The following is a 15,051-nucleotide window of genomic DNA, read 5'->3' on the forward strand; positions in this document are numbered from 1 at the left end:
ACAAAGTATATACTACATATAATATAATGGAAACATGTAACTATTTGTTGCAAGCATTGCATAAGGTAAACACGTAAGGGTTAATACGCAGACAGCAAAGTATATATAAAAAACATTAAATGGCTGAAGGGGTCCCAACTCATTCAAAATCTATTGGAAGAACATTCACTAACAGTGAAATGCTATACACATGTAAGATTATACCAGGAGCGAGGGAAAGGGGTGAAAACAGTTGGGAAGACCCAGTAGTCATAAAACAGGTAGATAAATTAGAAAAGTACAGTGCATTATTGGGTCTGAAAGGACCCATCTCAACAAGAGAATTCAGTAGCAACACATAGATACTTTTTGAAGCAATTTAGGTACAGTAAGATCTTCTTACCCTTTAGAAATATATAGACTTTCTTATAAACTCCAGGTACAAAGGGACTCAAGGAAAATTGTCAGTTCACATTAATATAAGTTAAAGGCACTTTTACAGAGTTTTCATAGTTCCCAGACGTGTGCCCATAGGAATCAGCAGGCTCAGCCCAATAGGACTCCTGCGGTTATGCTGAAAAAGTAAGTAAGTATTACTTTCAGGTCAAAGGTGCCAGAGAGGTGACAACCACCCAGCTAAGGAGTCTTGGGAGCCCCAGCAGAAGAGATCCAAATTACAGTTATAGAACCCTGGGCTGAGGGATCGCTGGCTGCTTAGTGAAATTACGGCTGTGGTCAAGGGGACACCCGAAGAGGCACTGCACCCGGTATCAGATGAACCTTGAGGAGGTGCCCCAGAATGGGAGTCAGGATCCAAGGACCTTGCACACCTACTCAGGGAGCTGACTGCAGTGAAAACGGCCCAAGGAACATGAGTGAACAAGTAGGACTGGTGCAAGGATTGGGTCAGGTTAGCTGCGCTTGGTGTCTCTGGTCAGAAGGAGCAATGTACCCAGGTGTACCTAAGCGATGACAACAGAATGCTGAAGAAGAGGTGGTCTGTGAAGATTACCAGCACAAAGAGGGCCCACAGCAGTGATGGTAGTCACAGAAAAGAGTGCCCCAGAAATCAGCCATGCAGCAGGAAATAATTATTTGTTAAGGAGCAGCTGGAAGAGGTAACACAAAGATTGCATGATGGAGCAGGTTGAGGGAGAGTGCTCAGAGTTTCGACAAGGCAGCAGGATTCCCACATCAGAGTTCAATCAAGGTCTGGCGAGCTTCCGGGGGGAACTGGGACTGCAGATAAGATGAATCCAGAGTTAACGGCTGGTGGTTCCAGCAATGAAGGCCGTAGAGAAGCAGTAGAAAGACAGAACCCAGCCAGTACAGCAGCGCACAACAGCTTCAACAGTCATCCAAGCGAAGCTTACAGGCAAGTTCCAAATGGTTCTGAGAATGGTGCTGGGTCTCCCACTGTTATACACATTGACCCTGGTGCATGCTAAGCCAGTCCACCAACCCGCAGGGGTGTAGCATTCAGGTTTTGGCAACTAGCCAATTAGTGTGGCCAGCCAAACTCTCCAAAATTCAGGCACATCTACACATAAATGGATTGGGTAGTTTTTGGAGGTCTCGATCCAGTCTTAACCGACATCCACACAGAGAGGCCATTGTAGCCTACGTAGGAGGGGCAGACATTTTTGACTTCCCTCATGGCCCAGACAAACAAAGAAAGGCCAGATCGATTTTGTTCTCTATGGTTTTATTTCTGTGAAAGTTTCTATGTTTTTGATGAAAGCTGCAAGTCAGCTAAATAACAATAGAAAACAACCGAAAAACAAAGAGAGGCCACAAAACAAAATGGCCTGGGTGGCATCTTTTTTTAAATGCATTAGTACATAAAAGGCCACCACATATGGGCATTTGCCTAGTACAACAAGCTACAGAGATGGAGTAGCTAAAAGACGCTAAACACATAGCTGCCACCGGCCTACTCCCCAACACACTCTCTGAGTGCTAGGAATCACCAGGATCAGAATGCGGTGCCCTAAACGCACCCTTGCCCTGATACCCCTGTGGGCTTCCAAGGGCAGCACATCCAAAATGAGTCCCCTGGGGAAGGAGCTGACAAAAGAAAAAGTAAAAAATCCAAGAAAGCCAGAAAACCTTTTAAGGAACAGTACACACACAGTTATGAAAAGGGAACCCCAAACATGGAATTATGCCCTATCAAACGAAAACACACACACAGGAAAATGTAATTTTCCCAAACAATAGACACAGTATTGTGTTCCCAAGCGCACACAAATCACACTGAAAAGTTACTAAAGCATTTGTTGTACAGGTACATCATTTGGGGGTCAACGGGGGTCGCACCTTGAGGTCTTCTTTGCTAGCCCTGTGGTCATCCTTGCTACCCCCCCAAAAAAAAGGTTTTTAAACAAAATGGAAGCTCCTGGGCTGTGGCCAGTGCCACATGCACCTTTTTTTTTAGAGTGGCTGGATTTCTTGTTCAGGCCTCTTAAAAAAAACGGGGGGTTCCACAAGTGTAGCACTTTGAGCAGTGACCCTAAATAAGATAGAATAGGAATAACAAATAACCTGTCTTTCTGGAATTCTATTTAATAATTGCTAGACTCATTAAAGGTTTATTTTCAGGCACACATCAGTGGTGAGTCACTGATGTAGTCTGTTCTGAAACACCTCAAATTCACAATGCAGACACAAACTTCCAAAAAGCATTTAGAGAAGAATTAGCATCAATGACATGTATTTTGCTTTTTGCAGTTATAGTATGGTTTTTTTCCTGCCGTTTTCTCTGTTACGATCACCACAAGACATTCCATCTCGGTGTCCTCCGCCAGTTGACAAAATCCTTGTTCCTAAAAGCTTTTGTACAGTGTAGAAATGTTTGTCCATAGCACATGAAGTGGCCCTTGATTTCATTGTGCCACAATTTATGCTTTTTTGCAATGTTTTACCTATCTCCATGGCATGCTGTTCAGGATGTTTGTTTGCATGTATGAGGTAACGAGTGCCCAGTGTATGGGAAGCCGCGTGAGTGTGGTGCTCTCCCTGCGCTACTCTAAATTCTTTAACACAGTTATGAACCCTCCCAATGGCATGTATTTTGCCAACCTCTGAAGCCTGAAAAGTAGATCTATGCTTGCTTGACATGTGGCCAACTTTGCACCAGAACTGCAGATGAACTGGCTTGCTGTTAAATCTCATTTACCAGTTTAATGGTATCCACTACAGGGTGTAATTTGCTGTCTGACTTTGGGAACATTTTGCTCATTTTACTATAGTCGGTAAGATAGCTATAGCCGGTAAAATAGCTCAGTGGGTTGAGAGCTTGCTGCTTTGATGTGTGCGTGATTGCTGGTTCAAAGCCAACTCAGCCTTTCATCTTTCTGAGGTTGATAAATGAGTACCAACACAGGTTGGCTGATATTGGGGCTCATTCTAAGAATGCTGCTCCGGTAACAACGGTGCCAGTATGCTCACCGGCACCATTGTTTCCAGACCGGCATACTACGAGTCTGCCTGCCGGAGCAGCTGTGCCCAACAGGGCAGACCCTGACGGACACAGCGGCCACGGTAGGCAGACCGTCACGGAAGCACCAGCACTGTTTAGAACTGTGGTCCCCATAATGCCGGGATTGTAATACCCCAGTGTTTCCGGAAATTCTGGTGCCGGTAAATATTGACAGGTCCGGCGGAAACCTGCCGGTAGTACCAGCACGGTTACCACCGGACTCGTAATGAGCCCCATTGTATATATATGTGTTCTATGTAAAGTGCTTAAGCGCAAGTTCTATATAATAACACATCATTATCATTTAGCCTTGGACGTCTGCTTGCATTCACTCTAATTTGGTAATATGGGCCTATACACACTGATATTAAAGATACATTTGGTGATCCATTCGTGTATGAATTGTCTATCACATTACAGTGATAGCATAATCATATTTTTCGTAGTGTACTTAGGAACAATGCTAAGTGATGCCACTTCCTGTTTTGTCAAGAGGTGAAGGGTCATGTTCCATCGCTTCCTGTTATGTCACTTCGGGTGGGGTCAAATGCCATCACTTCCTGTGATGTCATTAGAGGCCAAGGGTCGTGTGATGTCACTTCCGCTACCTCTGGCATTTAGCTGAAATGACGTCCCTGTTGTTGTGCCATGCACAAAAGCATGTTTAATTTTTACAAAACACACACATGCTCCAAAGTTCCAACACCAATGTGTGGCAACGTTTGTACATGTTCGACACAAAGCTGAACACATTAAGATATCATTGACATGTTCACAATGCTCCTGCAAAGAACTGCGAGTTTAAGCCACATGTTCATGCACTTACACACTGACCAGCTGGTCTTCACACTCGCACGAAATACACAATTATACTCACAACCTGTGAAATGAAGAGAAACTCTTCTACAATTTGGAAATGTGGACACCACTTGGCAAAACACAACCCATATAGAACATGCATACACACTCACCCACTGGTTTTAAAACATGCTCAAAACACATAATTTGAGCATTGATATTAGACACGGGAAACACAACAGTACGTTGGTGACACATATATATATATATATATATATATCACAAATACATGGAAACATCCTGACAATTAGTGACATCCATGGAAACAGACATTTTATACCCTATTTTGGAAACACGTGTCCTACAATGACATGAAAATATCTGCAAATACGGAAACGGCAATGTGATCACACGTTTCCCGAATAAATACCATAATTTGTTCTGTTTTCCAGTGAGCTGCGGTTATCTCTAAAAAGTTAATTCTGCAAACAGTGGAAATGCCGCCATTAAGGGTTGCTACAAACACTCAGTACAGATAAACGATATTACTAATATAAACAAAAGCTATCCAACTACAAATCCAATATTACTTTCCATCTTGTTGGCTGGTTACCTGTTGCATGATGGTGTGACACCGATTCTCCCTCTCCTGGTGCATTTTAACTGCTGTCTAAATGTGCTGCAGGGGACAGGGTGTCCCAGTGTTGGGCAGTATTATCTACTGAGTCCATAGCACCAGTCCTGTATGGGGGGCGAGGCACGAATCACTGTGCTGAATGGTGCCCTACTCCCAGTTTCTGGCCACGTCTCCCAAGAGCAGCACAAACATGCTTCTTACCTCCAGTAAAGCTAAGGACGAGCGCCCTTCCTCAACGGCACAGAAATACAATTCTGCCGACCGAACGGTGATTGCCCAGGCCCCTGCTCTAAAGGTTGGTGAAAGGTAATGGAATTTAGTGGGAAGGGAGAAACACAAGCGCCCCAAGAAATGCAGTTTAAAGTGTGAATGGGAGAATGGATGGCATCTTCGCGAATCACACCGAACCCTTTCACAGTTTTCCATTACCATAGTCTCAGAACACAACGTGCTCAATGCCACTTTAAGCATTTATAAGTCCAATGAAACAGTGGGGATAACAAATGTATTCAGAGGGTATCCTTTATTTCTGTGGGCACCCTGCTTGATACGTCTTCGAAAAAGTGCTCACATAATGTTTAAATATAAGTGCACAGCTCGATAGTGCTTTTGTTTTCTTACTACATAAAGATGGGCAGTGGTGCCACAAGAACACCTTAATAAGGAACTCGAGTATGTATTATTATACATATTTTGCCGGCCTTCCATTTATTTTGTACAGTCTTCAAATCCATTAAGCAGCTTCTGTTGGACCGTCACTCTCTTTGCTTCTTTTCTCTAGGAGCTGTCTATGTTCTCCTTAACCAACAGCACAATCCACCCCATTTATTGACTGACATGGGCTACTGCACTTCATTAGCCCTCATTCCGAGTATGGCGTCACAGAAATAAGATTGCTGGTAGCAACGTACCAACACCCTTGCCGGACCACCATTCTACAATGATGCCGGTAGGGGCCACGGATCCCCCGGCAGGCCTGAACTGCCGGGTTTTCAGGCCCCTACCGGTATGGTTGTCACAGAATCACTGGCGCCTTTAGCAACAGTGCCGGTGCTTCTGTGTCCCCATTTCCATGGTGTCCTAATGGATGGCATGGAAATGGGGATTAACAGTTACCGCCACCCTTGTGATATCACGGCCGCACCAGGATAGGCGGCGGTACGGCTATTATGGGGTTGCCGGAAACCCGCCAACCTGGTAATGAGGGCCATTGAATTTATAAATTCCTTTAGTAACAGAGCAATTTCACGTCTTAAGCAAGGGGTTTCTATCTGAAACACATTTACATTTGAATATAATTATTATTTTTATTATGCTGCAAAATCACACAGACCTAGGACCATGAATGAAATAATAAATCCAAACTATCTTTGATGTGTACATTGACCCTTTCACTTTCCTATAGCAGGACTTCAATATGGAGGAGGAATCGCAGCAGACAAAGCTTAAACAGGCCTCATTCCAGCTTCCTGCCACGGTGACGGAGACACCACACAGAGAAAGCATCGTTCACATCTCTTCCATGCCAGACAATACTTTGATAGGTGTTGGACAAGATGGACTGGTTTCAATTTGGACTTCAGACCTGAAGATGAAGAAGAGTCGAGTTATTCTTGTAAGTTTAAAATCTGACAAAGGAACTATTGTCTGTGGCTTCTGTCCTGGTCAAGTATAGATGTCGAAGTTTGAAGGCATCAATACATACAGGGTCTGTATTCATGCAGCAAATAAGTCAAAATGTATTGCTCGTTGCAACATAAAGTACTTGATGTGCGTTGAATTTCATTGATATTAGTTCTCTAATATTTAAAAAGAGTTTTGTGAAGTAATGGTGTAGTGTGAATTACGGTTTCATTTGTAGTTATGTAGTTTAATTAGGATTTAATGTTTTTTCCTTCACGTTGCCATTCCCAACGTTTGTAGACTTTCAAAGGGGCTAATCCTGAGTTCGGTGGAATTACTGCCAAACTCTATTACCGTTACCGCTGCTTGCTCCTGTGAATTTACTGTGGGTTTGGAAGTGGTGATATGATGGTGTAATTCCCCATTTTTGTAGTCCATAGGACTTCATGGAGAAATTGTTAGAAATTAATGAGAGCAGTAAAACAACCTTGGTAAATCCGATGATTTTTGGAGGTACAGTATAGAATGTACCTCCAACTATGTCCTGGTGATAAATCCTCCACTTCAAGTCCAACCTTGGAGTTCGGCAGTGTGGGAAAGTTGTGGTAAAGGGACGCTAATTCAGTTACTACCCTTTTACTGCAGTTTTTTGTTCTAACACCAAACTTGTAATGAGGCCGTCTTTTCATCAGTAGTAACCTTATCTCTTTTAAATAATTATTTTTCTCACTGATTCTTTTCTTCTTTTGTGTGTTTGTGTGTGTGTTTGCCAGTGGGGGGGGGAGGGTGGAGCGGTGTATGTGTGTGTCTTCCTTAACTTTGGTCCAATATCATAAGGGTCAACATTTACCGAAAGGCTTAAGAATATCTTTACAGGGGAAAGGGGGTGCTGTTGTACAGCAACATGAACTAGTTGCATACACGGTCCGCTCCGACAGTGGAGAACATAACAGATGCCCGGGCCTCTGGCGAGATTACACGCTTGAGGCTGAACCGAACGTACACCGGCAGAGAGAGGGACAGCCAGGACAATCCCAGCACAACAGGGAGATTTTGTGAGCCCTGACAAGTAAAGCCGTGTCCCTCTGAACACAAGAGGGCAATGGCACCGCGGGCGGGATGGAAGAGGAGGCGCAGCTTGGCACATCCCGCCTGCTGAGGAAAGAGGGACAGAGTCTGGGGTCAGGATTGCACTCCTTTGCTCCCCCAGTGAGGTCCGCTGGGGGGCGAGGACAAGGACAAAGGTGAGAAAAGAGGCAGTAATGTAGTCACCAACGGCCGAGGGTTAGTCGCCCCCAGTTGTTCACCCACCCCACCTATACCTACAGATTGCAGTCCAGTTAAGGCCTGGAAGCAGAGAAGTGTGAGCAGGCATGTACAAACATAGCAGGGGTGGGGGTGCCCAGTGATAAAGACATTATAGAAGCTGAAAGGCGAGGAGCAGTCACAGAGGGGCGTGCATGAGCACAATGCCATTCAAGCACTAGCCAAGGCAGAACGCTAACCATATAGCCTGGTGAGGGGACAGGGTGAGACGGGTGGCGGCACCCCATAGAGGTGGAACAAACACGAGAGAACAAAAGAGGGAATAACACAGGAAGGAGAGGAAGAAAGGAATCCAGGGACCAATATCAAGGTGAGGGAACCCACAGAATCACTTGCAGGCTCGGGTGGGAATTAGAGGATGAGCTCAAGGATGGGCCCCACAAAGTAAAGATTCTCAACAAGATGGCGAAAGAAAAGAAAAAGAACAAAAAATCCATCCTTCAGGCGAAAATGGACTTGTATATCATGCCAGCAGCACCCGGGTCCTGAGAGACGACACAAGAGAAAGGGGGGAAAACTCAACAGGACGACATGGTGCCTAACCACTCAACCCTGGAGATCCTCAAGGCGATCCAGGAGAATAAAACAACTGTGGAGCAGAAAACAGATGCAATAGGTATGGATGTGCGGCAAGACCTCCAAAAAGTATCTGCGAGAGTGGGGGAGGCAGAAAACATAATATCAGAAGTGGAAGACGCCTTAGGGCCGTTAAAATAAGACATACAGATGCTAATCTCCAAAACGTGAACCCTGGAAGAAAAAGTGGATGACACAGAAGGCAGGGTAAGGCGCAGTAATGTTAGAATAACAGGCCTGCCTGAAATAAATTGAAGGACCTTCGATGGAGCTTTACTTGGAGGGCTGGATTAAAAACTGGGTTGGCGAGAACAGACTGTCTAACCTTTTCTCAGTGGACAGAGCCCAAAGAGTTCCGAGCAGGACAACCCCGCCCGGGAGTGCACCGAGATTCATTATAGCTAAGCTTTTAAACTTTAGAAATAGAGATGTGGTCATACTGGCAGCGAGGAAGAAAGGATTCATAATCATGAACAGAGCAAAAGTGGCAGTCTACCTGGACTTTACTAAGGCCGTACAGAAGGCATGACAATCATTTGAAGCGGTCAAAAGAAGGTTATGGGGTCATGACATAAAATATGCAATGTTGTACCGGGTCACACTGAGAGCAATAGGCCCTAAGGGGACAAGATTCTTTACTAGCCCGGAAGAAGTTTGGGGCTGGACTGACTCTCTAGGCTACAAGAAAAGGGCCAGGGGCACAGGAGACCAGCGCAGAGCCAAGAAATAAAGGGGAAAATATCCCAGAATCATGATGTAACAGAAAATAAGTGGAGCACGGGATCTAGTTATGCCGACATGAACTGACCAGACTGAAGATTGGAAGAACACAAGGAAGTTGGAGCGAAGCAAGCTGCTCTAAACAGTTGTTCCGCCAAGACTCTCACCTATAGGTGATGTTGAAAGTTTTCTTTATTCAGGGGCAACAGACGCTTCAAGCTTGGAGGAAGTATATGGAGGGGGTGTTCTTGGACAAAGGTTACATGTTAAAAATACACAAAACAGGCAGTGCTGGTCGAAGATACCCATAAAAGACAATACCAGAAGCTGGGTGGGAGATAACCTGGGTTTCATGCAGTACATAATTAGTAATGGGAACGGATGAAGTGCAAAAGACCTCCCTGAAGTGCCTAACGTGGAACTTGAATGGTCTGAACAACAAAATCAAAAGAGGCTTAGTCTCGAAATTCCTTAATAAGCAGAAGGTTGATATAGTAATGCTGCAGGAGACACAAATGGTGGGCTCAGTATGCGCCTTTTTGGGAAGAACACAGTACAATGTGGTCGAACACGCAGGGTATTATAGAGGGTTGAGAGGAGTGCTCACTATGATTAGGAGATCCTTCCCCTTAGTGGTAAACAAGGTGAAAAGGGACAAAGAGGGGAGATATGTTCTGATCACAGGAGAGCTGTGAGGGAAAATTATAACTATCCTTAACGTATATGCACACCCAGCCCTTCACAATTATACACTACTGGCAAAACATGGGGTGGAGATAACAGTAGTGGGGGGTGATTTTAATGACAAAGTGCAACTGGGAAGGCACAAGCTTCCTTGAACAAAGCTTACAACTTTCATCGAGGCCACAGGGCTGAGAAACACGTGGAGGGAGCTACATCCCAATCAGGCAGGTTTCTTCTTTTATTCTAATGCCCACGGTTTGCTTTCGAAACTGGACTACTTCTTTATACCAAATACTATAATTGGCACAGTTTTGGAGGTGGAATACCTTGCGAGAGACATCTCGGATAACGCACCGTTATATATTAAAATCACAAAGAAAGAGAAGAAAGGGGAGAGAGTATGGAGGCTAAAGGCTTATTATGTCAATAACCTTAGATTGCAGAAACTCCACAAAAGAGATGGAGGAATACTTTCAAATAAACAACGGGACAGTTTGGAGTCACAACACAATATGGGATGCAAGGGGGCAGCCGATGGAGACTATCGGGAGACACAGAAAGGGAAGGCAAGCCCAATGGGAGGAGTTGGAAAAATAATTAAAGAGCAGAGAGGAAGAATACATACAGAATAAAACCGCAGACTGCAGAAGGGAACTTGTTAAAACAACGGCCTGATATAGGATTATAGCCACGGATGAGGCAAAACAGCCCTTTTGGGACAAGAAGGTGAGGTAGTACGAGCTAGCGGATACATTGTGAAGATTACTCACATGGTTAGAGGGGAGAGAGGAGGCAGTAGATGGGTTACACTAATAATCAGATGAACCTACAAAAGGTGTACAGGAGGGAAAGAAATCGCGGAAGCCTTTGCTCAGTACTATCTGGTGCTCTACAGTGACGGGGACGTGCTGAGCACTGATGAAAACACTCTTTTCTTAAAACGATATCCAATTACCAAGAGTGCAGGGTGAAGCACTGTAAGACCTAGAGGCTGAACCTAAGAGTGAGGAAATTCAGGAAGCTATCAGCCAACTGCAATCTGGGAAAATCCCCAGCCTCAATAGGTTCCCAATCGAGTTCTGGAAAAAGGCGGGCGGGGGAGGTCATAGAAGCAATGGGTAACATGTTCCAAGAAAGCTACAGAAACCAGGAATTACCACAAGATATGAGAATTTGCAATGATAGTAGTCATTCATAAGAAAGGGGGAAAACCCCTGATTCATGCGCAGCATATCTCCCAATCTCAATGCTGAATATGGGGAGACTATAATATTAGAAATAATCCTGGAAAACAGACTGATTAAAGTGATAGGTCAACTGATTCAATCGGATCAGCAGGGATTTTTCCCATTCAGAGCCACCAGGATGAACTTGCAAAGGGAGCATAATGCACTGGGAAAGGTGCCGCTATTGCAGGGCTGCCATTCACTCATAGCCCTTGACACGGAAAAGGCTTTCGACTCCGTTAGATGGGAGTATCTGTGGGCGACTATGGAAAAGTTAGGATTTGTCCACAAGTTCACATCATGGGTCAGGTTAATGCACACTAATCCAATGGCCAGGGTGAGGGTGAATGGAAACACTTTGAGTGGATTCCCTCATCAAAAAGGTACAAGACAGGGCTGTCCATTCTCACCTCCAGTATTCCTGTTAGCTATGGAAACCCTAGCGCAGAAGTTCAGAACAGACCTTATACTCACAGAATTTAAATGGCCCTGGGGACGGGAGGACAGAATATCATTATATGCGGATGATGTGCTAATGTATTTGGGGAACCCTAAGATATCTGGACCAAGGGCAATGGAGCTGATCTAGGAATTCGGGTTCATACTGGTCTGAAGATTAATTGGGGGAAATTGGCATTATTCCTGATAAAATGGGGACTAATGCAATCCGGGGGAACTGCCCACCGAGGATCACCACATAGCCATTTCATTACCTGGGTATCATGGTGGATGTAGAAGGAACTGATTTCCTAAAAAGGAATTTGGACCTGATACTCTCAAAATTATAAGATGATGCCAAACACTGGGCGTACCTATGGATATCGCTTCTTGGAAGGGCCAACCTATTTAAAATGATGGCTTTCTCAAAATTAGTATACATTTTGCAAAACACCCCGGTAAAAATCTCAAAAACATTATTTCAGAGGGTTGAGAACCTGCAATGAGAGGTAATATGGGGATAGGGAGCCCCAAGAATAGCCCATCAAATGTTATCAAGGTCAGTCTGAGAAGGACGGCTGAGTCTTTCGGATATTCAAAAATATTACTGGGCATCACAACTAGTTTAGGTCAATGAATGGATATTCGGGGTTCCAGATTTAGTACATACAACACTGGAACGAAAAATGATGGAGGGCCAACCCCCACACAGATTTGATATGGTAGCCCTCAAGGAAAAGAACTACCACTAGTGGGACAACAAACAATTGAAATAAGAAGAGGAGCGACATAGGCAATTGGATGGGCAGGGAAAGTTACACTAGAATTACCACAGTGGGAGAACCCAGGGATAACAGGAGTCAGTAAATTAGGCAACCAGCCTCAATGGGTGCCCAAAGGCATAAAACACTAAGGGGTATTATCCAACATAGTGAGATAGCACCCTTCGGGTACCTGGTAGATAAATATAATCTAACAAACAAGGATCCTTATACATATATACGACTGAGACATGCGATGATCTCTAAATGTAGAGAAAGCTGGGACATCCCTGAGCACTCACCACTTCAGATAAACATGCTGGTAGATGAAATAAGGGAGAAAGCAAAAACCACTCTTTACCAAGTCATTATTAACTGCACATCCCCACCGCTGACCAAACTCAAAAGTAACTGCGAGGCAATCTAGGTACAATGGTAGAGGAAGAATGGGTAGAGGCCCATTCGACACCTAGAAAAGCTAATATATCTAGCAGGCTGCGCTTAATCCAGTTAAAAAATACTACATAGAGTCAATTACACCAGAGAAGGCTTACAACGCATTGAGGGCACCACAGACTCAGAGTGCCTTTGTTGTAAGAAAGCATTAGGTACCTTTCTACACATAATCTGGGGCTGCCCTAAGACACAATCCTTTTGGAGGAACATTTTACACACAATGTTAAGGGTGATGGGATCCCCAATCCAAATGTTGCCAAGACTGGCTCTACTACACATATGGGGAGAATGTGACATCAGAACAAAAGAAAAGACGTCACTCTCGACATCCTTGATGGTGGCGAAAAAAGACATAGCTGCCAAATGGGGGGGTCGGGCATTTCAGTGTGGAGGGAAGGAATGGAGAACTGCTCTGTGCTGGAGGAAATGGTATACAGATCAAACACGATTGACACAATGCACACCTAGTTTGGTTGTCTCCATAGAGTTTTAAACAGCACGTATTTAGTTAAGTTAGTATACCTGTAATCAAATGTCGTAATGTGATTTTAGGTGTGGGGAGAAAAAAACAACCTTGGCATCTAGGTTGTATAAATAACAAAGAAAAGGTAATGTTCCCTGTTGGGGAACTCCCGTCCCCTGCACACTTACATGGTTTTAACTGAGAATACCTCACTTTTTACTGTTTTAGAGGGGTTCTGGGCGCTTACAGATATTATTGGCAGACGTTTTCTTATATTAATCAGAACGAGCATGGAGAATTTGTTCCAAAGAGCTTGATGGTAAGACTCTTTTCACCTATTAGGAATCCTAATATGCCCATGAGCATCTTTTACAATTTTACATTTTTTATGCAGATCTCACAGATCCACATTACATCAGACCAGTAGATGGTCACTTGGTGACAACACACTACCAACCATGCAACCAGTTAGATACAGTTCAAGGTCTGAATTTCCCCCTCCACCTCCTTCTAGAGGTTCAGTTACTATTTGTTAAAATAGGTTCAAGTACCCTTTCATTGATTGCATTTATCTGCACTAGACCAGTATGAGTTCTCCTAACTTTCAATTAACCCCTGTTAGAAATAGATAATGGAATTGGCCATGGATCCAGGAATAATGATTCTTTCAGCACCAGAATAGGAAGCCATTCTAAAGTGGATATTTAACTATTAATAACAAGCCTATGATTCTTCTAGAGATATCAGTGCTTACCTGAATAATAAGTGACTTGGTCAGTACAAGAGTGCAATGTCTTACCCCTATGAGTGTATAGGCGATACCATTGGTCACTTGATTTATAAGTGCCTTTGACAACAGGAGAGTGTGATGTCCTAAGCTTTCTTCAATTAATATGAAGTTATGCAGACATTCTATGAGCTGGATGATTTACTTTGTGAACATGTTTAAACAATGTTACTTATTGTATCTCTGTTTCAGTTTTTTGTGGAGATCTTGTGATTTGAAGCCCCTGATGAAGAGTTTTCTTGAAACGTGTTGGGCCATATGTATATTAAATGCATTAATTTTATTAAAACTGAATGATTATTTGAAAAACGTAGTTTTATTATTGTAATCTGAACTTCTTAAAATTTACAAAATTGGAATATTACACTCATCAACCCAATCAAGTTGATAAGTAGCAGAATTTGGCCCCTCTGTAGGATCTATTTGCTACTTTTAAATTAATTATTTGGCTCTGTTGGGCCATAGAAAAGTGTGCAGGGGACAGGTGTTCCCCAACAGGGAATATTACCTTTTCTTTGGAAATGGTATACAGGTCAAGAGGATCCCCTACTAAACATCAATGGATATTGGGGAAATGGATAGGACAGGATCAAACCTAGGACGGATCAGCGGGAAATGAGCGAGAGGTGATTGAGCCAGAAACTGGTTCTAAGATTGGGGCAAGGGAGGGCAGAGGTGGTTTGAAGGGTTACCAGACATTTCATCGAAAAAAATTGGTCGACTGGACAAATGGTCGAACCAATTTCGTCGAAAACCAAATGGTTGAATTTTTTTTAATTTTATTTTTACCCTTTTTATTTTTTTTGGGGGGTTCCCCCCAACCCTCTTTTTTTCTAAAAAACCCTTTTTTTTCCTTAACTACAACCTTAAAAATAAATATATAAATTAAAAAAAAATCAACCATTTGGTTTTCGACGAAATTACGTCGACCAAATGTCCTGTCGACCAATTATTGTCGATGAAATGTCCGGACACTGGTTTGAAGTGGGACATTGGGAACATATTTCAGTATGATATAATGATGCCGTTTTGTGTGCTTTTTAATTCATTTGCATTAATTGAAAAACAAGTATGAAAAAAAGAATATCTTTAAAAT

At 43.4% G+C, this 15,051-nt stretch overlaps 1 protein-coding gene across 4 annotated transcripts in view; it reads left to right on the top strand.

The window, feature by feature from the left end:
• Positions 1-15,051, top strand: part of LOC138516177 (cilia- and flagella-associated protein 337-like) — a 716,411-nt gene that overhangs the window by 98,268 nt on the left and 603,092 nt on the right. For 2 of the 4 annotated variants that reach the window (XM_069631108.1, XM_069631106.1), the window contains exon 2: positions 6,304-6,510. In XM_069631108.1, the coding sequence (XP_069487209.1) occupies positions 6,313-6,510 (198 nt within the window). In that variant the 5' untranslated portion in view covers positions 6,304-6,312. Of the gene's footprint in view, positions 1-6,300; positions 6,511-15,051 lie in introns of all 4 variants that reach the window. The other 2 variants (XM_069631107.1, XM_069631105.1) reach the window with 1 other exon arrangement.

This window comes from Ambystoma mexicanum, chromosome 6q (assembly GCF_040938575.1).
Source record: "Ambystoma mexicanum isolate Mex_15411 chromosome 6q, UKY_AmexF1_1, whole genome shotgun sequence".
Classification (NCBI taxonomy): domain Eukaryota; kingdom Metazoa; phylum Chordata; class Amphibia; order Caudata; family Ambystomatidae; genus Ambystoma; species Ambystoma mexicanum.